This window comes from Schistocerca americana, chromosome 1, assembly GCF_021461395.2.
Source record: "Schistocerca americana isolate TAMUIC-IGC-003095 chromosome 1, iqSchAmer2.1, whole genome shotgun sequence".
NCBI classification, from domain to species: domain Eukaryota; kingdom Metazoa; phylum Arthropoda; class Insecta; order Orthoptera; family Acrididae; genus Schistocerca; species Schistocerca americana.
In genome coordinates, this window is record NC_060119.1 from 851,125,815 (window position 1) to 851,152,451 (window position 26,637).

General features: G+C 43.2%; 1 protein-coding gene across 1 annotated transcript in view; it reads left to right on the plus strand.

Annotated features, from left to right (window-relative positions):
- LOC124594602 (E3 ubiquitin-protein ligase TRIM37-like) overlaps window positions 1-26,637 on the plus strand; it is a 205,488-nt gene that overhangs the window by 15,787 nt on the left and 163,064 nt on the right. The window contains exon 2 of the mRNA XM_047132978.1: window positions 26,252-26,529. Within this exon, the coding sequence (XP_046988934.1) occupies window positions 26,252-26,529 (278 nt within the window). The remainder of the gene's footprint in view (window positions 1-26,251; window positions 26,530-26,637) is intronic.

Here is a 26,637-nt window from a genome sequence, read left to right on the forward strand (position 1 = left end):
AAGAGAAACAGGTCAACCAAGAGCAGAGGAAGACAGTATTACCATCAAATTGAATGAAAACTTTACAAACAAAAAGTCAGAAGTTGAAAATATTTTTAATAATCATTTTCTAAATGTTGTGGATATAGTAGGATCCAGGTGTTCATTAGAAGATGCTAGGCTGTTAATGGAAGAGGCCATACCTATGCAATCTGATACAATTGAAATCTGACCCACTTCTCCCTCTGAAATTAGGAAAATAATAAACTTGCTTAAAAGCAAAAACTCACATGGAATTGATGGCATTTCCAGCAAAATACTAAAAGCTTGTTCTCAACAGATAAGTAAGATTCTCAGCCACCTGTGTAATAGCTCTCTGGAACAGGGCATTTTCCCTGATAGACTGAAATATGCTATTGTTATACCTTTGCATAAAAAGGGGGATAGATCTGATGTCAACAATTACCGTCAAATCTCCCTTCTAACAGCTTTATCCAAAATTTTTGAGAAAGTAATGTATTCAAGAGTAGCTTCACATATCTGTAAAAATGAAATACTAACAAAATGTCAGTTTGGTTTCCAGAATGGTTTTTCAACAGAAAATGCCATATATGCTTTCACCAGTCAAATTTTGAATGATCTGAATAACCGAACACCTCCCATTGGGATTTTTTGTGATCTCTCAAAGGCTTTTGATTGTGTAAATCATGAAATTCTGCTAGACAAGCTCAAGTATTGTGGCATGAGTCGGACAGTGCACAGATGGTTTAATTCGTACCTAACTGGAAGAGAGCAGAAAGTTGAAATAAGTAGTTCTCGTAACATGCAAAGATCAGCACATTCCTCAAACTGGGGAACTATCAAGAATGGGGTTCCACAAGGGTCAGTCTTGGGTCCTTTGTTGTTCTTATTATATATTAATGACTTGCCATTCTATATTCATGAAGAGGCAAAGTTAGTTCTCTTTGCTGATGATACAAGTATAGTAATCACACCTGAGAAACAAGAATTAACTGATGAAATTGTCAATACTGTCTTTCAGAAAATTACTAAGTGGTTCTTTGTAAACGGACTCTCACTGAATTTTGATAAGACACAGTACATACAGTTCCGTACAGTGAATGGTATGACGCCATTAATAAATATAGACCTTAATCAGAAGCATATAGCTAAGGTAGAATATTCCAAATTTTTAGGTATGTCCATTGATGAGAGATTAAATTGGAAGAAACACATTGATGATCTGCTGAAACGTTTGAGTTCAGCTACTTATGCAATAAGGGTCATTGCAAATTTTGGTGATAAACATCTTAGTAAATTAGCTTACTACGCATATTTTCACTCATTGCTTTCATATGGCATCATATTTTGGGGTAATTCATCACTGAGGAATAAAGTATTTATTGCACAGAAGCGTGTAATCAGAATAATAGCTGGAGTCCACCCAAGATCATCCTGCAGACATTTATTTAAGGATCTAGGGATATTCACAGTAGCTTCTCAGTATATATACTCTCTTATGAAATTTGTTATTAACAACCAATCCCAATTCAAAAGTAATAGCAGTGTGCATAACTACAATACTAGGAGAAAGGACGATCTTCACTATTCAAGATTAAATCTAACTTTGGCACAGAAAGGGGTGAATTATACTGGCACTAAAGTCTTTGGTCACTTACCAAATAGTATCAAAAGTCTGACAGATAACCAACAAGTATTTAAGAAGAAATTAAAAGAATTTCTGAATGACAACTCCTTCTACTCCATAGAGGAATTTTTAGATATAAATTAAGAAAAAAAATATTAAAAAAATAAAAAAATAAAAATAAAAAACACAAAAATAAGTAGTTATATTAACTAAAGTATGTTGTTAAATTAACCTAATTATGTCATGTATTGGAAAATTCGACTCGTTCCACATCATTACGAAATATCGTATTCATGATCCATGGAACTAGTATTAATCTAATCTAATCTAATCTGTTTTGTCAATAGAGAAAAATGAGTTGGTCAGCAGAGTGCAATAACTTCGAGCGTAGACTGATCATTGCATGTCACCCAAGTAACAAATCCATCAGGGACATTTCAGCCTTTCCTAAAGCTGATCAAGTCGGCTGTTGGTGATACGATTGTGAAGTGGAAATGTGAAGGTATAAATACAGCCAAACGTAAACCAGGCAGACCTCAAGTACGAGGGTCACTCAAAAAAAAAAAAAAATGCACACTATTTTTGTAAAAATACAGTTTTCATTCTGCATGTTTGAAAGTCTTACAGTGTGTAGATACAGCCTTCCCGCTTGTTTTCAAACTTAGTTCAACCTGTTCCCGTGAGTGGCGCCGTCACAGCATGTCTTCAAGATGGCTGCTACACTTGACGTTCGTCAGAAGCAACGTGCTGTGAAAACCAGACAGTGAGAAACATTTACAAAAGGTTGAAAAAGGTGTATGGAGATGCTGCTGTCGATCGCAGTACAGGTTACGTGATGAAAGCGGGCACGGCAATATTGAGCATTGTCCTCGCAGCGGCAGGCCTCGTACTGTACACACTCCAGACAATGTGCAGAGAGTTAACGAACTGGTCACTGCTGACAAACGCATCATAGTGAACGAATTGTCACGCTACGTTGAGATAGGGGAAGGAAGTGTTTGCAGAATACTGAAAGTGTTGGCGTTAAAAAAGGTTTGTGCCAGGTGGGTTCCCAGGATGTTGACAGTGGCTCACAAAGAAACAAGAAAAACGGTATGCAGCGAACTTTTGGAATAGTACGAGAATGGTGGATATGAAATTCTTTCAGGAATTGTGACAGGTGATGAAACACGGCTCCATCATTTTTCACCAGAGACGAAGAGGCAATCAGTGGACTGGCATCATGCAAATTCATCCAAGAAAGAAATAAATTCAAAACCACACCTTCTGCTGGAAATGTTATGGCTACATTGTTTTTCGATTCTGAAAGAATCTTGCTTGTGGACATAATGCCTAGTGGAATCATCATAAATTCTGATGCATATGTGATGACACTGAAGAAACTTCAAGCTCGACTGAGTCGTGTTCGACCACATCGGCAAAAGCAGGATGTTTTTCTCTTGCACGACAATGCACGGCCACATGTCAGTCAAAAAACCATGGAAGCGATCAAACAACTGGGATGGACAGCACTGAAACACCCGCCTTACAGTCCTGACCTGGCTCCATGTGACAATCATCTCTTTGGGAAACTGAAAGACTCTCTTCTTGGAACAAGGTTTTAAGATGATGACTCCCTTGTGCACACTGCCAAACAGTGAGTGACTCCAACAGGTTGGTCCAGAATTTTACCGTGCGGGTATACAGGCGCTGGTTCCAAGATGGTATAAGGCAGTTGAGAGGAATGGAAATTACATGGAGAAATGAAAATATTGTTCCTAAAGGATGTATCTAAACACGACAAAACGTTCAAACATAAAGAATAAAAGATGGATTTTAAAAAAATCGTGTGCATTTCTTTTGGACTGTCCCTCGTACTAACGCACAGAGACTGTCGCATGAAATCAGTGGGAGGAATCTCTCGTGAGTTCAATAGTGCTACCAGCAGTCCAGTCCGCATCTCGTGGTCGTGCGGTAGCGTTCTCGCTTCCCACGCCCGGGTTCCCGGGTTCGATTCCCGGCGGGATCAGGGATTTTTTCTCTGCCTCGTGATGACTGGGTGTTGTGTGACGTCCTTAGGTTAGTTAGGTTCAAGTAGTTCTAAGATCTGGGGGACTGATGACCATAGATGTTAAGTCCCATAGTGCTCAGAGCCATTTTTTGAACCAGCAGTCCAGCTAGCTCATTGACTGTGCGTACGGAGTTGAGAAGAATGGGTTGCAATGGTCTAAAAGCCCCTCGTAAGCCACACTTTTCTGTAGTCAGTGCTAAGCGACGCTTGATGTGGTATTAAGAGGCGCCGCTAGATGACTGGAAACGACTTATTTAGACTGATATATCAAGCTATACCCTGTGGCAGCCAAGTGTAGTGCCATCATGTGAATGGCCTCCAGTGAAGTGAGGAGAAAGTGGTGTTAAAGGTACGAGGTCGTTTACCGTGGTTGGTGTGTGTTTCAATGACGCTTCGTAGAAAATCAGCTGAGGTGCAGATCCAGATAATTTTTAGCTTTTGTTTTGAAATCGTGTAAAAGTGTAAAAACACGTAAAAAATAATTTATTCTGCTTCTTTAATCTTAAAACAACAAAATCATATATTGTTTACTTACTTTGACCTACACTGTCACAGTCTACCTGTTCAGTTAGAAAAGAAAACCATTCTTCTTCTTGTAATTTGCACAAAAATGTCGGTTATTTTCTACTTGATCTCCGGATGACACCTAAGGAAATTTTTCTCTGTTGAAACTACTGCCAGCAGCTTATAACTTTCCGAATTCATAGTGCATTTTAGAAAAGTTCTTATTCTTTTCTGTGTTGAAAAGCAGCCTTCTGCTCTAGTGTAGTTATGCAAATTGTTAAGAAGATTTTTGACGGTTTGGTAATTTCACTAAGGAACTTGGCTAGATTTTTTTCCGAGACAAATTTCAGCAGTTCATATAATTTGCAATTTTCAAGAATATCAGATTCTTCAACACACTTGTAGTTCAGTTTAAAGTTTTTCCTTGTCAGTCATGGGATACGCCCCAGCGATCAGTACTGTTTCATATGTAGCGTATTCATTCTTAAAACTAGCGAATCATTTCTTCGTGAACAATTTAATAGCTACTAAGCATTTAGTGAAAGAATGTCTGACCATTATACCGACAAATATATAGTCACACACTTCCTTAGGTTCTACCACGAGTGTCTTTGAAGGATTCACACGGTACTTTGAGTTTCTTAATTTTAAAACAACAGTTCTGACTACTGTTACATATTCATTAACTTTAAACATACAAAATTGTCGAGATGGCTTTGGTTGTAAATAATTTCAAAGTGAGGCATAATCTAATGAGGAAGCTCTACCAAAAACTTGGAATTATCCTCATTCGGGTATTTTAAAATTCCTTTTGGTTCTGTGATGGTTTGATCTGCGTTTTATGTTCACTGAATTTTAGTAAGACTATTTTTTAAAGGTTACAAATTTTCTCGAATTTTGTTTATGTTCATTATGTTGAAAATTTATGTCTTATTATTCTAAAACATGCTTTGATATGCGTTCTGCAGTTTGATTTTCTGGGAACAAAATCCCCAAAAATGCTTAAATATTTCTCCATTCAGTATGTACCATGGAACAAGAACCATGTAAATGTGTTCCAAAGTATCTGCTGTATCACAACCATGAGAGCTACGAAGGAAGCTTTTCTAATTTCCATTATTGTCTCCTTTGTAGCCGGAGCACCTCATTTTCAATCGTCTTAGAACCAACTTTGAAGACTGGAGTGGTTTCTAAGTGATTCTTCAAAATGGAATGTAACTTAGATACAAAACTTAGTAATCCCCTAAATACTCCTGACTTTACGAATCATCTTCTTCATCATGTCTACGTAAGGGAGTTTCAAAGTTTCCCTACTAGAAAATGTAGTTTATTATTTTGGACAAATTTTCACAGTTCTTTTTAATCTTTATGCTTTACATTATACTCATTGATTGAAAGTCTGTATGCCTCACCAGTTTTCTCGTTAATACTAACTGTTCCTAAAAGAGATAGTGAACCTACATTATCAACGTACTGCTTTCACATCTCACGCTTTTCAGTTTTTCCGTTTTGTCTATATTTGCAAAATCATCTTTTGTCTACGTTCCATCCCCTCCTAACACCAAACACGGAAAGCAAAAACTGCAATTTTTCTTCTCAGCCACAAAGCCAACTTTTCCGTTCAAACCATTCAGAATTAAAGCTATGTATGTATTTCTTGTTGTTGCCTATGTCTGACTGAAATATTAGAAAATCAGTTGTTGGACCTCTGCTGTGTTGAAACTTTAGCTCTTGAGGCTATTTCTTGGGGATGCGAAGCGATTAGTTAAGGTTATATGTAAGATAGAAAACATAAAAAGTCGATCAAATAGATTAGTTGGAGGCAGGATAATAGCCTAATTCCACAGTTTATGTCATTCAAGAAAATGCCAAAGCATAACACACACGGAATAAAAAAAAAGCCCTTCTTTTATCACTGCTAAAGCGGCCGTACTCCCTCTCCCTTACAGCGTCGTTCACAGGCCCATACGTGTGCACACGCACAATAGCGAAATAGCCACTGGAAACTGAGAAGCGCACAATTCCATTCAAAGATTTTTTTTTTTTTTTTTGCTCATTGAACAAGGGTACTGCATATTGTATAAGTACAAAGAAACAAAGTAAAAAAGGCTCGTTGTGTTAAATGTTATCGATAAATAGGGGGTGGTGCTGCAGTTCCGCAGTGCATACACCCGAGCTGCCACTGTATGTGGTTCTTTATTGCGCTTAAATAGCTTTGCTATTTGGGCAGCAAAATAACTGATGATGGCCAAAGTAGAGACGACATAAAATGCAAGCTTGCAGGACAAGCTTGCAAATGACAAGAAAATCGTTTCTGAATAAGATAAATTTATTGACCTCGAAAGTAAATTTTTGTGTTAGGAGTTGTTTTCTGAACGTATGTCTCTGGAGTGTGGTCTTGTACGGAAGTGAAACGTGGACGATAAACGAATTCAGACAAGAACAAAATATAAGGTTGTGTAATACAGTACTACAGTAAAATACTGAAGCTTAGTGGGGTAGATCGGATAACTAATTAGGAGTACTGAATTGAAATGTAAAGAAAAGAAATGTAAGGTATGACTTGACTTAAAAAAAAAAAGGCTCTGAGCACTATGGGACTTAACATCTATGGTCATCAGTCCCCTAGAACTTAGAACTACTTAAACCTAACTAACCTAAGGACATCACGCAACACCCAGTCATCACGAGGCAGAGAAAATCCCAGACCCCGCCGGGAATCGAACCCGGGAACCCGGGCGTGGGAAGCGAGAATGCTACCGCACGACCACGAGCTGCGGACTACTTGTATAAAAGAAACAATAAGTTGAAAGGTCAACTCCTGAGACATCAAGGAAGCGCGAGTTTGCTAAGTAGTGGAAGGACGCCTGCAGAGCAAAAACTGTAGAGGAAAACCAGGGCTTAACTACAGTAAGCGCGTTAAATGGTTGTAGTTCGTTAATACGTGGTTAAGCAGAGGTGAAAAGGCGTTCACAGAGTAGACTAGAATGTAAACCCGCATCAAACAGTCTTCGGACTGAATTCTACAGCAATAAACAGTAACCGATGCCTGTGTTCCATTACTCAACTTGTTATGGGCATTTTCATTCTGTGTCTCAAATACTTCAACTAATACCGGCCCTCTTTTAACCATGTAATGCAGTTTACCTGCACACACTCTTCCAGATTTACTCCTGGTGTTTTAGTGCCGGCATCATGGTAACGTTACAACACAGGGAGAAAGATTCTAGGCCAGCCTTCTTCTTATGCACTTAAATACGCTCAGATTAGTTGCAATATGTAAAAATTTGAAAGTCGCAGTACTTCGACGTAGTTTGTAGAACTGGTGTCTCAGTGGGCCAACAATCTCTCAGAAAAGCAAGATAATTTTATTACATAGCTATATATAGAGGCTATGATTAGTTCTCTTAGACTCACTCAGTATATAGGGGCTATGATTAGTTCTCTTAGACTCACTCAGTCGATTGATGTTTTCTGATGGTTCACCGAATCGTGACTTGAATTTGGTACAGATAAACATTTACGTTACTTCACTGGTTATTGAAACAAAAGAATACCTCACAGAAATATTATCTCTGACATTTTGTGTCGATGCCTAAATTAAGTGATGTTGTAACATTACCAAGTACATGAAAATACGAGTTATTCGTTAAAATAAGTACAAAATTACACCAGTTCAATTCCTTCAGGAGACTAGACGTGGCAGCGGGAGAACATGGAGCAAACTTCTGAGGTTCCAACAACTGTAAGTAAAACGAAATGATGTTGACATCTATCACCCCTCTTACGTTTCAAATGGGGTAGAATTTTTTTCGATAACGTATTTAGAAATTTCAGTCCCTACGGAGAAATTATATTATTATATGTAAAAAACAGCAAAACTTTTGCATTAGCTATTGATCACATTATCTATGTATATAGAGAGCATTGTTGGTTACTATACACGGCAATTACGGTGCGTCAAGCAGCCAGATACTACAGGTCTCGCAAAAATACGAAATATTTGCTAACGTGAAGACTTGTTTCTTACGCAGTTCTCACTAAATACAAATTTTATAACATTGTTTATGAATTTCAAACAGAAGGATCATATTGTGTGCATTTACCTTGTACCAAAAAATAATTTCCACTTTGTTAATGTGCCAACTCCACCCTAAAATTTTTATAGATTATTTTATTGCACGCTCGGCTGATTAATCTACATCAACGTATTGCTATACTTTACAGACAAAAGTTTCATTGAAGCAAAGAGCACGCATCATTTGGCTATTTGTACGTATTAGTTATACGCGGCAAAATTCCGTCCGCTGCCCATTTATAACAGAAAGTACTCACGAAATAAGTTGGTTTCGCAGTACTCTGAGACTCAGAACAAAATCTTTAACCTGCATATTTCTGCAGTATTAAAAGCAGCAGCAGCTGCTGCTATGCGGCACGTACAAGTATTCATGTAAACAGCGTTCAGACAAAGGGCTTCAACAAAACAATATGAATAGATGTTTAGGCACCTTTTGGAATGAAAAGCAGTCTTAATTCTCATTAGGATAGATGCATATAAATTTAGAATGTTGGTCAATTTTATGCCAGAATTTGCATAGAAACTATTAAGATTCTTTGAGAAATACTTGAAGAGAATATTTGACACTCAGTTTTTGTTTTCTGTAGAGTGCACAACGGTCCGATGATATTAGAATCTGGAAAATGTGAAGGCCAGAGAATATGGTATTTCTTTTTCAGTCTCATCGTACCAATCTTTGTCATTTTCAATCACCTGGGTGGGGAAATAACGCTGGTAATTGTGACCACATATTTCAGTTAACGTATTTAAAACAGATGTGAAAAATCTAGTTAAGATCAACATCGGCTGTCAAAACAGAATTGACTCTTATAGCACCACAAGAGATGGCTGAGGCACTAATTGTAAGGTTTATTATTTGCTTGTTTGTTTTCGAGTACGATACTATATGCTTTCCTGCTGGCTGACACTGGCAGGTTTTATTTATAAAGAATATTGATAAAGGTTCGTACCAGGCAAGGTGGTTTTCTTTACCAGGATTTCTGTTTCAGTTTAAGAACTGCTACGGCATCAGCCAAGCTGAATAGATTTTTCATAACCAAAATTGCTTCATAGATTTTTCCTTTTGGTATTCAAAAAAAAAAAAAAATGGTTCAAATGGCTCTGAGCACTATGGGACTTAACTTCTAAGGTCATCAGTCCCCTAGAACTTAGAACTACTTAAACCTAACTAACCTAAGGACATCACACACATCCATGCCCAAGGTAGGATTCGAACCTGCGACCGTAGCGGTCGCGCGGTTCCAGACTGTAGCGCCTATAACCGCTCGGCCACCCCGGCCGGCCCTTTTGGTATTCTACGATCAACAAGCAACCGTGGTATAAGAACTCAAACCCTTATACAACTTACATAATTCTTCGTATTTGGAAGAAAGTAGAATGGACTAGCTTCACTTCGTGGTCACAAATAAAGACGTCCTCCGTTAGGAGAAAGCGCTAGAAGTAGACACGTTGGATGACATTACAGGTCCAGACGTCATGCTCATCATGACTCTCAGATGTCTTCATTCACGGATTTGAAACACATTTGAAAATAACAGTTCTACAGTGAATGTTTTGTTTCTGACTAGATTAGATTAGATTAATACTAGTTCCATGGATCATGAATACAATATTTCGAAATGATGTGGACGAATCAAATTTTCCAATACATGACATAATTAAGTTAATTTAACAACATACTTAAGTTAATATAACAACTTTTTTATTTTTTTGTGTTTTTTTTTATTTTTTATTTTTTTATATTTTTTGTTTTTTTTCTTAATTTATATCTAAAAATTCCTCTATGGAGTAGAAGGAGTTGTCATTCAGAAATTCTTTTAATTTCTTCTTAAATACTTGTTGGTTATCTGTCAGACTTTTGATACTATTTGGTAAGTGACCAAAGACTTTAGTGCCAGTATAATTCACCCCTTTCTGTGCCAAAGTTAGATTTAATCTTGAATAGTGAAGATCATCCTTTCTCCTAGTATTGTAGTTATGCACACTGCTATTACTTTTGAATTGGGTTTGGTTGTTAGTAACAAATTTCATAAGAGAGTATATATACTGAGAAGCTACTGTGAATATCCCTAGATCCTTAAATAAATGTCTGCAGGGTGATCTTGGGTGGACTCCAGCTATTATTCTGATTACACGCTTTTGTGCAATAAATACTTTATTCCTCAGTGATGAATTACCCCAAAATATCATGCCATATGAAAGCAATGAGTGAAAATAGGCGTAGTAAGCTAATTTACTATGATGTTTATCACCAAAATTTGCAATGACCCTTATTGCATAAGTAGCTGAACTCAAATGTATCAGCAGATCATCAATGCGTTTCTTCCAATTTAATCTCTCATAAATGGACACACCTAAAAATTTGGAATATTCTACCTTAGCTATATGCTTCTGATTAAGGTCTATATTTATTAATGGCGTCATACCATTCACTGTACAGAACTGTATGTACTGTGTCTTATCAAAATTCAGTGAGAGTCCGTTTACAAGGAACCACTTAGTAATTTTCTGAAAGACAGTATTGACAATTTCATCAGTTAATTCTTGTTTGTCAGGTGTGATTACTATACTTGTATCATCAGCAAAGAGAACTAACTTTGCCTCTTCATGAATATAGAATGGCAAGTCATTAATATATATTAAGAACAACAAAGGACCCAAGACTGACCCTTGTGGAACCCCATTCTTGATAGTTCCCCAGTTTGAGGAAGGTGCTGATCTTTGCATGTTATGAGAACTACTTATTTCAACTTTCTGCACTCTTACAGTTAGGTATGAATTAAACCATCTGTGCACTGTCCGACTCATGCCACAATACTTGAGCTTGTCTAGCTGAGTTTCATGATTTACACAATCAAAAGCCTTTGAGAGATCACAAAAAATCCCAATGGGTGGTGTTCGGTCATTCAGATCATTCAAAATTTTATTGGTGAAAGCATACATGGCATTTTCTGTTGAAAAACCTTTCTGGAAACCAAACTGACATTTTGTTAGTACTTCATTTTTACAGATATGTGCAGCTACTCTTGAATACATTACTTTCTCAAAAATTTTGGATAAAGCTGTTACAAGGGAGATTGGACGGTAATTGTTGACATCAGATCTATCCCCCTTTTTATGCAAAGGTATAACAATAGCATATTTCAGTCTATCAGGGAAAATGCCCTGTTCCAGAGAGCTATTACACAGGTGGCTGAGAATCTTACTTATCTGTTGAGAACAAGCTTTTAGTATTTTGCTGGAAATGCCATAAATTCCACGTGAGTTTTTGCTTTTAAGCAAGTTTATTATTTTCCTAATTTCAGAGGGAGAAGTGGGTGAGATTTCAATTGTATCAAATTGCTTACGTATGGCCTCTTCCATTAACAGCCTAGCATCTTCTAATGAACACCTGGATCCTACTATATCCACAACATTTAGAAAATGATTATTAAAAATATTTTCAACTTCTGACTTTTTGTTCGTAAAGTTTTCATTCAATTTGATGGTAATACTGTCTTCCTGTGCTCTTGGTTGACCTCTCTTTTAATAATATTCCAAATTGTTTTAATTTTATTATCAGAGTTGCTGATTTCAGACATGATACACATACTTCTGGATTTTTTAATAACTTTTCTTAATATAACACAGTAGTTTTTATAATGTTTGATAGTTTCTGGGTCACTACTCTTTCTTGCTGTCAGATACATTTCTCTTTTCCGGTTCCAAGATATTTTTATACCTTTAGTAAGCCATGGTTTGTTACAAGGTTTCTTACGAGTATATTTAACTATTTTCTTGGGGAAGCAGTTTTCAAATGCATTTACAAAAATGTCATGAAATAAACTGGTTCGTGTAGGCTGTGCTTTCTACGATTACACTTAGGCACCGCGCCTTTTCGTGTCAGTGCTAAACAGAAGTACACATCTTCCCCACTACCCTCATGTGTCAGTTGATAGAGTGTTTTCCTTTTAGCCATTACTATGTCAAGAATTTGAATTTTTACCACGAACTTTGTATACTGTCATAAAACTACGAGTAGGTATAGTACTCAAGGTACCCTCAGAAGATATGGGACGGATCTTGCGGATACACAATATAAGATAGTACCGACAAATTTTCAGTCATCGCGCGTCTGTGGAGTGTGGCACGATGATAAAGTAACATAATAACTGGCGGCTCTGATGTCTTCGGAGATGTGTTAGTACAAAGGAAAAAGAAAAGATGAAGACAGCTTACAACGTATGTTTTCACGTTGCATAACTCGACGACGACGCATCCTTATCTTCCGTCGAATTCGTGGTATTCACAATGCTGTCCTCGTCCCTCTCCTCCGACGACTTAATATTTTCCGTTTTTAGTACGGAACGATGGTGAATAGGACAGCGAGTATACATTCAGTTGGATACTACATTCAGTTGGATCGAAAATGTCTCATCACCTATATACATTTCATTTGATACGAATATAACAATTCTGTGGTGCGTAATGGTTACTCTTGGTTTGTTCATAACGTAACAATCACAGGCCTACCTTCCTCTATGCGTTTTAAAATGTAGGCTCATTGTTTCCAAAAGTTTCAATCAAATTCCTCAAACAGAATAACTCCATGCAAACGTGAATTAACATAAGAGAAGAGCTAAAATAATTACACAAGGATATGTGACTGGCTGGACGCTTACAAAAAACGTGGATGAGCCAGCACCTTGACAACACATTAAAAACTTTTCTCTAAAATTTTAGGAGACATATGAGTATCAGAACATTCATAAAGCCTTGAAAGTCGCCCCTCATTCTTTTGATAGTCAAGTAAAGTAGAGGGCAAATCTGTCAGCAGATGATCTGCTGCGCTCTGATCTTAAAATAAAACACAGTCCAGTAAAATGTGGCGCTATGTGATCTGTACGCCACAAACACCACACATTAGTGAATCCTCGTCGGAGGAAGAAGCCGTTGCCTTATAGGGCTGTGTCCTATGCAAAGACAAGTGAGAAGGACCTCAATCCGCCTGCGTAGCTGGAAGGACGTACGTCGCAGCCATGTCGTGGACTTTATCAGACGCAGCTTATTGTCTGTCCCTTCCAACCTTCATTCTTCCCATCGACGCATAACTCTTTGTACCTCAACAGCGATCTGACAGCATGTAGAGGGTTGGCTCATTGCTCATCTGATGATTGTGGCATGCCTCCTTGGCTGCTACAGCTGCAATTTCGTTCACCTTAGTACCCACGTCTCTAGCCACCCAGCGGAAAGACACCTCCTTCAACTACCGTAGTGGGTGCAGGAGGGCGTGTTGGATATTCTGGACTACTTCATCAGTTGGTTTCCAGTGTTGTAGAGAGTGAAGGATTCTCAGGGAGTCGGAACAAATGAGAAATTTTGCACTCGCAACACATCTCATCTGTTCCATTGCCTGCAAGGTGGCATATAATTCCGTATCAAAGACAGGTCTCGAGGCTGTCGGATCTTGAGGACACGATCAGGGAAAAAAATAAAGCAACCTGGTTAGACCTATCTGTAAATGTAGCCATATAGTTGTGCTGCTCAGTTAAAATATCATAAAATATTGAATTAAAATCAGATGAAGAAGTGCAGCCTCTCCTGTACTGCACTAATTTTAAAATTATTCCGGAGTTCTGCAGTGACTAGAGCGGCAGTCGGCTAAAGCACTGCCTTGGGGTTGTACTTGCTCCATACAAGTTACTCCAGCACACGCTTCATGCAGATCAAATGGCTCGAAGCACTATGGGACTTAACATCTGAGGTCATCAGTCGCCTAGACTTGGAACTACTCAAACCCAACTAACCTAAGGACATCACACACGTCCATGCCCGAGGCAGGATTCGAACCTGCGACCGTAGCAGCAGCGCGGTCACGCAGATCCCAGACGGCCTTAATGTTCGTGGACGACTGGAGGAAAAGCTTTCTGTAGATGTCTGGGCAACAGTATGTTATACGGTGAATTAGGAACAGTGATAATCCTACATGTCTGATGTACTACGAGGACTTGCCGCAGATTGTGTGTGTGGCAGTTCCGCAGCATCAGTACAGAGACTGGCTATGGGGCTGGTCCTGTAAGAAGCCGTAGCTAGCCTGATTCCCTCATGGTGGTCTTTTATGATTTCAACTGATTTGTTGTCAGCTCCATATTTTTGTAAGGTGTTGAATAATGTTTCTCTGTTAACACATTTTATTATTCTTATTTTTATATGTTCGTATCAACAGACGAGAGAGTAGATGTACTTAAGTCTCACTGTAAGATTCTTATTTTGTATTACACTGTACTACGTGAAATTTCTGAATTAACAGTGCATGTGGACCGGAAAATAAGCTTACGGCCTGAAAATATAGCTTGTGCCTGAACTAACTTGCACCAAAATTGTGAAGATGAACTTTAAGTGACAGACAACATAGTGTGTTATAACCAGCTGAGCAGCTTTTTTCCAGAAAGTGGAATTGGGCTGAGCATTTGTTTTCTACTTCGTACGACTGCAGCCAAAAGTTGAAAGGGCGATTAACAATTTTGATAAGACTCGTCCTAAGAGCAGGCCTTGCTGTAATTTAATTCTATAGCTCTTCGTACATTTCTGAGCTCATTTTTGTGCATATATATCCCATCGTAATTTTCTTTTCTTTATTTTTAATTGTTGTATTAGCTGACTATTCTCTGTAATTTATTGACCGACAAGCTGTAAATTTTAGTTCATAGGTGCTAATAAACATGTTGTTATGCGCATTAAATCCGAGCACAACACTGCCGTCACCCGATATCATTTGTTCAAAGTGTTCCAGAACAACTGTATTCCGTCTTCTCAACGCTACCACAGTAGTCGAAATCTTGCGAAAACTTCCCACGTTATCAATTGAATAACATCTTTGTCCTCTTGCGATGTTACGACTAGTGTCCTACTCGTCTTTTAAGCCGTCAAAAGGCTGCATGTGGTCGAAGCTGTTACTTGGCTGACGACTTGGGAACTTTAGCGAAATACGAGATACAGGCCTAACTCAATCCCCTTTATGAAGTTTGAGGACTTGTAGTGGGATCAAGAAGGTATTGTTTGCCATACGAACTCAAGTTTCTCGCTTACTCCTGCTGCTTGTCATCTGGGTCCATTCACATGTAGCATTCGATTTGACGAACACCGACGTCCAAACAGATACGGTATCTCCGCACCATGTTCCGTCACACACGATCACCAATTCCTGATCCTCCAGCATCAAAAGTGTCGGTTAGACCATCAGTGACAGAGCCGCTCGAGTTCCTGCTGCTAGTAAGGTGAGCACACAGTTTCGTTTATTACATACATTTGCGAGCTTCAAACAGGAGCGACCTACTTTCGGTTACCTGAGCAGTTACTGGTATATTTTTTCCGATTTCTTGAGTGTTTGAGTGCTTACTAGGAACAACCGCTTATTTTAATAACAGCGTAGCGCAGAGCACCGCCGTTGCTATCAACCCTTGTGTCGACCCTCGTATCGTAAAGGCTTTTGTTTGTCTTGCTTAGAACAGCTCAGCGTCGGTTAGACCGTAAGTGACAGAGCCGCTCGAGATCCTGCTGCTAATAAGGCGAGTACAGCGTTTCGTTTATTACATATTTTTACGATTTTCAAACAGGAGTGATTTCAGAAATGGATAGGCACTGAGATTGCTATGTACAGATGCGAGGTGAGTTGGTGACCCTTCGCTCACAGCTCTAGGCAGTTTTTTGCTTCGGTCGCACAGCTTGAGGCTGCTGCCAAGGGGCATCACTGTGTGTGCGGAGGGGAGGGGGGGAGGGGGGAGGGTCGCACGCAGGGATGCGAGGGACGTCGAGCACGACTCACGTCTCCCCCAATTGGTCGACTGCTGTGGCCGCCCCGGGTACTGCCTGCACTGAGGTTGACCACTCACCCGTGGTCGAGTGAGAGATCATTTCAAAGTCTGGCAGACAGCGAAAGACTTCCCCAGTTCGTTTAACGGGTTAGGTTTCTGGCGTTATCTGTGGCTGACGAAGCCTCTCAGCCGGATGCAGTCGTCCACCCAGATGCAGTTGGAAGGATCGATGGGATGACTACAGGGTGGACAGAGTAACGTTAGCAATTTGAAGCAGGCGCACAGTAAGGGCTGGTTTAGGTAAGTCGGCTGTGTAAACGAGCAGTGGCGTGTCGTATCCTTGCGCCACACCGACTGTTGTTAACATGAACCTGTCGTTTGGTTAAATAGAAGTGTTATGTTCGCTGCCCTTGGTTTCTCAACTCGACGTTCACGAGAAGAGAAATTGTTACCACTAACAGACTTATTCATTTATTTAGTTAATCGTATGGTGATCGTATACAATATACAGTTGATGTAAGACAAGTGATTTTATACGATATACATATGTTATAAGACAAGATTAAACCATAAAGTCTGTGCTTTTCAACCAATTAATTAAGCTGGGTGTGAGAGTGAACAAGTCGTCGGGAATTCCCGGGTATAAATGAAGTGGACAGCGTTGGACTAGATGTTCAATTGTCTGCTCTTCTTAATTACATTCACACATTGGTGAACTGATCCAGCCCCATTTGTACCTGAAATAGTTACAATAACCATGTCCAGTCCTTAACCTGTTGAGGTGGCAACAGAGGTTCCTCGGTAGGTCAAAACTTTTTGGCTTCTTTGTGGGATCGAGGTGATGGGCTCTTGTTCCCAATGTTTTTGTTGGCCATTCGTGCTTCCAGCTTTCATTTAGATCAAAACCATCCGCGATGAGTTGTCCTGCAGTAACACTTGCTGGTCTTCTTGATCCCAATCGTTGCTGTGGCAGATGACAGAATTCCTGGTGCAGTGGTAGAGAGGGTGATGCAGAGATTTTCTTGGTCTCCCTCAGTAGAAATGAATATATGTAAGCAACTGAAGAATTGTTACCAAATTACACTCATGATTTTCGATTTAGACTGTCTTCATACTATAGCGTTGAAGAACAGCGCGTCTCCTGCAAAACTACTTCACTTTAACAGTGTCAGCTTTAAAATTCAAATCACGTACAACAGCGATATTAATAATCAAATAGCACTACGTTACGTCTTTAATAATACACTCACTTGTTTCATTAATTTAAATTGCATTTGTGAATCGCAGCGTAAAAACGTTCAAAACGTAATAACCCTGGCACCAGCCCCAAGTTAGAAACCTTGCTCTTTAATACAGTGAACAAACTAACAAACTATGTTACCAGTGTGAAAACAGTATTTCACAAGCCTCCTGGTAACTCCAGTGCATCGTAATTCGCGGTAGGGCATTATGCGGCTGCAGTGGAGCGAGCGAGTGGCAAACAGTGAGCTCATATGTTTACAAGCTGAACCTTCAGAAGGCCATATCCGCGTAATTTCAGAATTACGGCCGAAATTTTCGCTCGGTATCCTTAAAGTATGAGGTCAAGTTGTTGACAGTTCCAGGTTAGAATAGCTCTTAGTTCTTTGATTACGTTCGTTGCCAAATGTATTTGCAAATTCCACCCGCCTTTACAAAAGGGCACTTTAAAATTTGGTGATCTTTTCTTATGTTTCGTTACGTGTGTATGTACTGTCCAGCCACATTAACGTGACCACATGTCCAAAGCCTGAAAAACCACTTTTTTCAGCAAGGAGCTCTGCGAGACCTACAGGAAGAGCGTCAGTGAGATTCTGGAAGGTACCGAAAGGGATGTAGAGCCATGCCGACTCCAGTGCCGTAGCCAGATGCACTATGTTTCTCTGTTGAGGATCCAGGCGCGAATAGCCCGGTCGAGGTGGTCCCACAGATGCTCGATTGGGTTTAAATCCGGGGAAATTGGAAATTTATGGTAACGACTATGGGAACAAACTGCTGAGGTCATCGTCCCTAGGCTTACACACTACTTAACCTAATTTACACTAACTTACGCTAAGGACAACACACACACCAATGTCCGAGGGACGACTCGACCCTCCGACGTGGGGAGCCGCGCGAACCGGTGCAAAGCACCTGAGACCGGACAGCTACCCCATGCGGCTAAATCCGGGAAGTTTGGTGGCCAGCAAACTCATCCTGGTGCTCTTCGAATCACACACATACACTGCGAGCTGTGTGACATGTTGTTTTGTCTTGCTGGTAGATGCCATGGTGTTGAGAAAAAACAAGCTGTGATTCTTGAAGTTTTCCCGGTGTACTGTATATTCGATGAGATTTCGGGATTGCAGCCGGATCACGTTGATTTCTTGCCACGGTATTTCGGCTGCAATCGTCCAGCCATCTTCAGGTGAGTGTCCGTCACTGGAGACTGCAAGTTCCCGGAGTCAACTTTATAGCAAAACATTGGCGCGAAAACGCATGCGCCTTGGCCTCCGTCACAGGAGCGTCCTCTATTGAAATCCGCGCCCTCTGGAGGTACTGTTCTATTTGTGGTGCGCAGGCGAATGCGTAAAGGTGAAAACTACATGTCCGACCTCTGTCGGAATGCGCGCCCATTATGAATAAACTGTTTCTCTCAGAGGAAATTAGAGAGATCACCAGGTCCCAAGCCTTGTCCAGTTTAAAACCGCCATCACGATTTATAAGATTTTGCTCTAGGCGTATCTCCACAGATTCTTTAATTACGTATCGTCTGACCGATGTGAGCTTTACCACGTGTTGTTTCTGATGGAGACAGCCTTACAAAGGAGCTGGAACATTTAGAGTCAGTGTCTGTGCTATAGCGCACACCCAACAGCCGAGTGCCGTGAGGCCCCCACCTGCCCACATTGTAGGCAAGCGCACTTTCTCTGGCAGTGCCCTAACCTTCAATCCCCTCCCTCCTGTAATACCTGCAATCTCCCCCATCTCACCTACTCCCAAAAGTGTAAAGCCCGACCCCCTCCGACCACTCCTGAACTCACCGTCCCTGTCCGTCCTCTGGACGCCCCCACCCCTCCTGGCAATTCCGTTCGTCCCCCCCCCCCCCCCCCCCCCACCGCTGAGGACATCATCAATCATCAGGTTCCTCACCATTGTCCTACAAAACGTCCACCTTTTCCCGCGCCCTCACACCCTCCAACAGGTCTCCCTCGCCGCCCATTCCATTTTCCACTTAAAAATGTATGCCACCTATTCCAACAACCAGGCCCAATTCACCTTCTCCCGTCTTGACACCCTTCTCTAAATCCCTGTCATGGCGCGACAGCACCGTATTCTTTTCAACAACATCCGCTCCCTTCCCACCAACAAGAACCTCTTCCCGCACACCCTTGCCACCCACTGCTTGGATGCCTTCCTCCTCAATGAAACCTTCCTCCAACCCCACCACACCGCCCACACGTCGCCCTACCTCCTTCACCGCTCCGATAATCCCCTCCCGATTGTGCGTGGTGGAGTTGCCATTGGTCACCACCGCCAGATCCCAGTTCAGCTCCAACCTCTCCTTCCCGACCCCATCGAACACCTGATTCTTAGTCTCTTCTTCCCCAGCCTTACCGTCACCTGCGCCACCATCTACATCCGCCCTAACGCCCCTATTCCCTTCGACTTCCTCTCCCACATTGACCGTACCTTCTCCTCCTACGTGATCGCCGCCGATCTCAGCATCCATAGTCGTTCCGCCGCCCAGATACGGCGGTGTCATCAGTTCCTCTCCTCCCTTCAAGGCGACATCATCCCCATCCCCCAGCACACCCGTCCCGAATCCAACTCCACTCCCAATGTTATCCTTTCCTCCCCTAACCTCCTTGGCCGCATAACGGTGGATGCCCTGGAGCCTATTGGTAGCGACCATCTCCCTGTCTTCCTCACCGTTTCAGATGGTCGTCGCCCCCACCCCGACCCTCGTAATCACCCTCCCCCAAAGTACGTCCATTACTATTCCCATGCCAACTGGAATGCCTACCGGGATACCCTCTCCACCCAGGTCGATAGCCTCCCCTTCACCTACCGCCACCCTGATGATGTTACCCATGCCACCTCCTTTCTCCAGCAGACTTTGTCTGAGGCCGTGGAGGCCCATTTCCCTACTGTCTCCATCCACCCCCACCGTCCTACCTTACCCCCACAGGCCGTCCTCCTCCTCCATAAATCCCGCCATCTCTACCGTGCCTTCCTCCACACGCGTGACCCGGACACACTCCGACGCCACCGGCAACTCCAGCGACACATTCGAAACTTGCTCACAGCTAAGAAACGCCGGGACTGGCGACAGACATGCACCCGTTTAAATGCTACCCTACCTATAAACTCGTCCAAGTTCTGGTCAGCCTTCCGTCGCCTTACCGGAACTAATCTCCATGATGATCATCCCTTCCCTGACACCCTTAGTAAGGCCAATCACTTTGCCTCTTACCTCTCCTATGTCTTTTCCATCCCCAATGATCCCCGGTTCGATTACTCCCTCTTCCCAGATGTCCACGATCGAACTGACACCTCTGTCCCTCCCTTCGCACCTGGTTTCCAGTACTTGGACAACATTGCACACACGGAACTCAATGCCCCTATCACTACACAGGATCTCATTGCTACACTCCGCACGAAACGCAACACTGCTCCTTGTCACAATCGTGTCACCTACCGTCACCTTCGTGAAGCTCCTGTCTCTTTCCTCTCCACCCTGGCCAGGCTCTACAATGTAGTCCTGTCCACCGGTTACTACCCCGACCTGTGGAAAACCTCCCATATCCTGATGTTCCTTAAAACTGGTAAACTACCGTCCACTGTCTCCTCCTACCGACCCATCAGCCTTACCTCGGTCTTCAGCAAGGTCCTGGGATCTATCCTCACCCGCCGCATCCACCAGCATCTCCACCAACACCGCCTCCTTCCTGTTACCCAGTGTGGCTTTCGGCCGTCCTCTTCCGACAACCTTCTCCTTCACCTCACTCATCTCCTTTCCGAACAGCTTAATTCCCGTCGCTCCACAATCTTCCTCTCCCTGGACCTCGAACTTGCTTATGACGATGTATGGCATTCCGGTCTCCTCTTCAAGCTCCAAACCTTCGCCCTTCCCATTAACTACGTCCGTCTGATCGGCTCCTTTCTCTCCCTCTGTCCTTCCTACGTCACCATCCATAACACGGATTCCTAAACCTTTTTTTCCTCTGCCAGTGTGCCCCAAGGCTCCATCCTCTCTCCCCTTCTGTACCTTTTATATACGGCGGACATGCCGCCGCCGTCACCTCCCGTTCACCTTCTCCAGTTTGCTGATGACACCGCCTTCCTTGCCCTTGCCCCCACCTTGCAGCGCTCCCAACACCTTCTCCAATCCCATCTTGACCGGTTCACTGCTTGGTGCAACCTGTGGTTGCTCAAGGTCAAGCCCTCCAAAGGCCCAGGCGATCATTGTAGGCAAAACCACCCCTTCCTTCCGCCTCCTTGATTTCTATCTCACCATCTATGGCCGTCCTATCACCCTCACCCCCACCCTTAAGTACCTTGGCGTCACCCTCGACCGTCGACTCTCCTGGACCCCCCATCTCTGGACAATCCAAGCCAAGTCATGCTCCCGACTCCATCTCCTCAAGCTCCTTTCCGGCCGTACGTGGGGTCTGGAGCCCTCCAGCATACTCCACACCTATAAATCCCTCATCCGCCCTATCTTTTGTTACGCCCATCCGGCCTGGATCTCCGCCCCCCCCCCCCCTACCTTTTATAAATCCCTTCAAATCCTTGAACGCCATGCTCTCTGCCTCACCTATCGCATCTGTCTCCCCTCCCCCACGCGGATCCTGTACGATCTCATTCCGTTCCCCCACCTCCTCCTTTTCCTTTAAAGGATGCAGATCCTGTGTACCTCCCGCAAACTCGATCCTCCTCACCCGCTTGTCTCGCCCATCCTCTCCCGCCCCCGCCCACTGCCGCACCTGTATTCCCTGTCCCACCCAGTCTCCGTCTCTCCACCCTCCTTACTCTCTCCCAAGGTGGCTTCCGCAAGCTCCCTCTCCCTGATGATGTCCTCCTCCCCTCCATCTACCCCACCTACCAACTTTGATCCTCCCTCCCTCTTCCTGTGTTTGCTCCTTTGGGCACCCTCCCACCCTTCTCTGCCTCTTCCCACCCTCCTCCATTTCTCCCCACTCCTCCCCCGGGCTTCCCCTCCCCTGTCCCTCTCCTCCTCCCCCCATCTCCTCAGCCATTGGCATCCTTGTTCTCCCCTCTCCCCCACCTCACCCTTCTTCCCCTCTTGGCAGGTCCTCAGACTCGCACACGCTAAGTGGACATTCGCGCGCCGGAGATCATCGCCATCAGTGTCTCATGTGTGCCGTCGTGTTTAGTGTTCAGTGTTCACCGTCACACTCCATCGTTCACCAGTGCATCGACATCTTCAGTGTTTGTGCATCATATCAACAGTTTGTAGTGTGGACTGTCATCGAGTGTGAACGGCTTCATGTTTTTTTTTTTTTGTTCATGTGTCTACTCCTTTTTCCCCGCCGTTTTGTTCCAACCCATGTGTCTTCTCTGTTTTCTCATTGTACTATCTTTGGCTGAAGAGCGGCGTATCGTGCTGCTGCCAGCCTACCTGTTATACTGGTATTAAAATCACAATAAAGAAAAAAAAAACAAAAAAAATTTAGAGTTGGTGTTCAGAGGTAATGGTTACTCTCCACATCAGATTAGTACAGCGCTAAGAAGGAAGAAACGTGGCCACCCACAACACAAGAAGATAAGGAGCTATTCAAGTCCAGAATGTTCCTTCCATATGCCGGCAACCTGTCATATAAAATAGGTAGGATCCTAAGGAGACACCAAGTTAAGGTAATCTTCCGGCCACTGGCGAAGATTAGTGCCCTTCTCGATTTAGTAAAGGACGATCTGGGTCTGCGGAAGGCCGGGATCTATTAAATTCCTTGCCAGTGTGGCAAAGCTTACATCGGTCAGACGACACGCACAGCACATGAAAGGTGCGTTGAACATGAACGCCACACTCGCCTTTCGCAGCCCAGTAAGTCGGCTGTAGCTGAGCTCTTCAGCCTATAGAATTTTTAAAACATAAGAAGATAAGAAACAAGAAAATCAGGCGATAAAACGGTGACGTAAATTGTAAAACGGCGGAAAATTGTGGAAAGTTAAATCATAAAACAAATGGTGGGCGATGATAATAAAATACACGGGAAGCAGACAGGGAAAATAGTAGACAGACAATTAAAACACAGCGACAGTCTGGTTTCTGTTCGCAAGAGATGTAAAAAATCACACCCATCGACAGTATGATGTCCGTTCGCAACACTTCAGAAAAGACGCGCAACACTTAACTATCACTGGAAACAAACACCACTCAAAAGTCGGCATGAAGATGACACACCACAGGCAAGGGCAGATCGGGGGGGGGGGGGGGGGGACCTGGACAGATGAGGGGGAAAAAGGGAGGAGGGGAGGAAAAACAAAGGGGGGGAGAGGAGGGAGAGGACTCAGAAGCGGGGAGCAGGGCAGACGCGAGGGGGAATGGGGAAAGGCAGAGGAAGGAAATGCAAAAGGACTTTGGAGAGAAGGGAGGCAGAGAGAGGGTAGGTGGGGTAAAAACAGGATGGAAAGAGGGGGGGAGAGGGAGCCCGGAAAAAAGACAGAGGAAAGGAGGTGGAGATGTGGATCAGAGTTGATAAGAGAGATAAATGGAGGGAGAGAGTACATCACTCGGGAGGGGGAGTTGACGGAAGCCACCTTGGGAAAAGAGATGAAGGGTGTAGAGATAGAGGGTAGGGGGGACACAACAGTGAAGGTGCAGCAGAGAGCGTGGGTTGGAGAGGAGAGCATTGTATTACCACAGGACATGCTATGGATTTTTCTGCCACGAAAATTTTGGCCTCAGTGAAAACTTTTTGGCATTCAGTAATTAAAGAATCTGTGGAGATACGCCTAGAGCAAAATCTTATAAATCGTGATGGCCGTTTTCAACTGGACAAGGCTTGGGAACCGGTGATCTCTCTAATTTCCTCTGAGAGAAGACATTTTATTCATAATGACACGTCTGGCGACATCTGACGTCTGTTTTTAGCGACGCGGGCGCGCATTCCGACAGAGGGCGGACATGTAGTTTTCACCTTTACGCATGCACCTGCGCTCCACAGATAGAACAGTAGATTCAGAGGGCGCGAATTTGAAAAGAGGACGCTCCTGTGACGGAGACCAATGCGCATGCGTTTCCGCGCAAATTTTTTGCTATAAAGTTGACTCCGGGAACTTGTATTCTCCAGTGACGGACACTCACCTGAAGATGGCTGGACGATTGCCAGCCGAAATACCGTGGCAAGAAGTCAACGTGATTCGGCTGCAATCCCGAAATCTCATCGAACAGAAAACAAGCTGATTGTAGAGGTAGAAATGATCCCCAAGGATATGTTCATACTTGTGTTGCTCCTCTGTGCCTTCCTGAATGACAAGTTCAGCCAGTGACTGCCCTCCTGCCTGCACCCAATTGACAATTGTTGCATGGCATTTGCTTTCAGACGTACGCACCCCAACGGGCGTCTGTCCGATGGAGCATGAAACGTGATACATCTGAACAGGCCACCTGTCACCAGTCAGTGAACGTCCATTTGCGGTAATGGTGTGCAAATTCCAGCATTCGTTGCCAATGAACAGCAGTCAGCATCGGTGCACGAATCATTCGCCTTCTGCGGCGGCCCATACGTTGCAAATTTCGCTGAACTGTAATTGAGTAGCCCCTTCGTTTATATGGGCAGTCAATTACTCAACTGTAGATCGTCTATTCTCCTGTACACATCTCCACATCCATCGCTCAACCCTGTCATTTATGACAAGCGGCGCATCACAGTTGCCTCGGCGCAGGTTTTGCATAACACTATTTCGCCCTCCACGGTATACCGGGTGATCAAAAAGTCAGTATAAATTTGAAAACTTAATAAACCACGGAATAGTGTAGATAGAGAGGTAAAAATTGACACACATGCTTGGAATGACATGGGGTTTTATTAGAACAAAAAAAAAGTTCACAAAATGTCCGACAGATGGCGCTAGACAGCAAAACTGCTACCGTGACGGGTGAGAGGTACGCCGATATGTTACAAATCGCATCATCCCCAGCCTGGCAGATAAACACCTGCTGGAACGTACCACGTTTATGCAGAATGGCGCTCCACCCCTTACCGCTAGACGTGTGAAAGATCTCTTGCGCACGTCGTTTGGTGATGATAGTGTGCTCAGCCGCCACTTTCGTCATGCTTGGCCTCCCAGGTCCCCAGACCTCAGTCCGTGCGATTATTGGCTTTGGGGTTACCTGAAGTCGCAAGTGTATCGTGATCGCCTGACATCTCTAGGGATGCTGAAAGACAACATCTGACGCCAATGCCTCACCATAACTCTGGACATGCTTTACAGTGCTGTTCCTAACATTATTGTTGAGAAATGATGGTGGACATATTGAGCTTTTCCTGTAAAGAACATCATCTTTGCTTTGTCTTGCTTTGTTATGCTAATTATTGCTATTCTGATCAGATGAAGCGCCATCTGTTGGACATTTTTTGAACTTTTGTATTTTTTTGGTTCTAATAAAACCCCATGTCATTCCAAACATGTGTGTCAATTTGTACCTCTCTATCTACATTATTCCGTGATTTATTCAGTTTTCAAATTTATACTGACTTTTTGATCACCCGGTATATTAACCACGGCGGCACACGAACAGTTGATGAACTTAGCCGTTTCGAAAATGCTTCCACTCTTGGCTAGGAAGGCAATGATCATGCCCATTTGGACGTCAGATAAATCGCTCCGTTTCCGCATTACGACAGCGACTGCACTGTTTTCTGTGCTCCCATGACACGCTTTATATACCCTCCACTGCTAGTGCTGCCACCCACTGTCTGTGACTGGTTATTGCACATTTATAATTCGATTTTGTGTTAAAAATTCGCGCTTTTCTTGCAGTTGTGCTGTCAGATTAACATACTTTATTGGCTACTTATCCAGTTCAGTTATGTTTTGTAATGAACTCAAACATGTCCTGTTTATATTATTTCGTAAAATAATTTGTATCTGGAGAAAGGAGTTCTGCTTGAAGCCAAAAAAAAGAAAATAATAAATCAATAAATAAGAAAAGTGTTGAGTTTTGGTGACAGGAGCGTGGGCTCGTGTTGCAGTCACTGGCGGAGACGTTCCGGTGCTTCATCTGCATGGAGCGGCTGCGCGACGCGCACCTGTGCCCGCACTGCTCCAAGCTGTGCTGCTACCCGTGCATGCGCCGCTGGCTGACGGAGCAGCGCGCCCAGTGCCCGCACTGCCGCGCCGCGCTGCGCCCGCACGAGCTCGTCAACTGCCGCTGGGTCGAGGACGTGACGCGGCACATCGACGCGCTCGCCGCCAACGCGGGCGCCGGCGACCCGGCACACGCCGACAGGTACAGCCACCGACTCGAAACACCGCGGCCGGCCTGCCACTGGAATCCAGCTACTCCTGCGTGCGGGTCCGTTGCCTTGAACGCTGTTTCACTTTTGGCGGTCGTCGT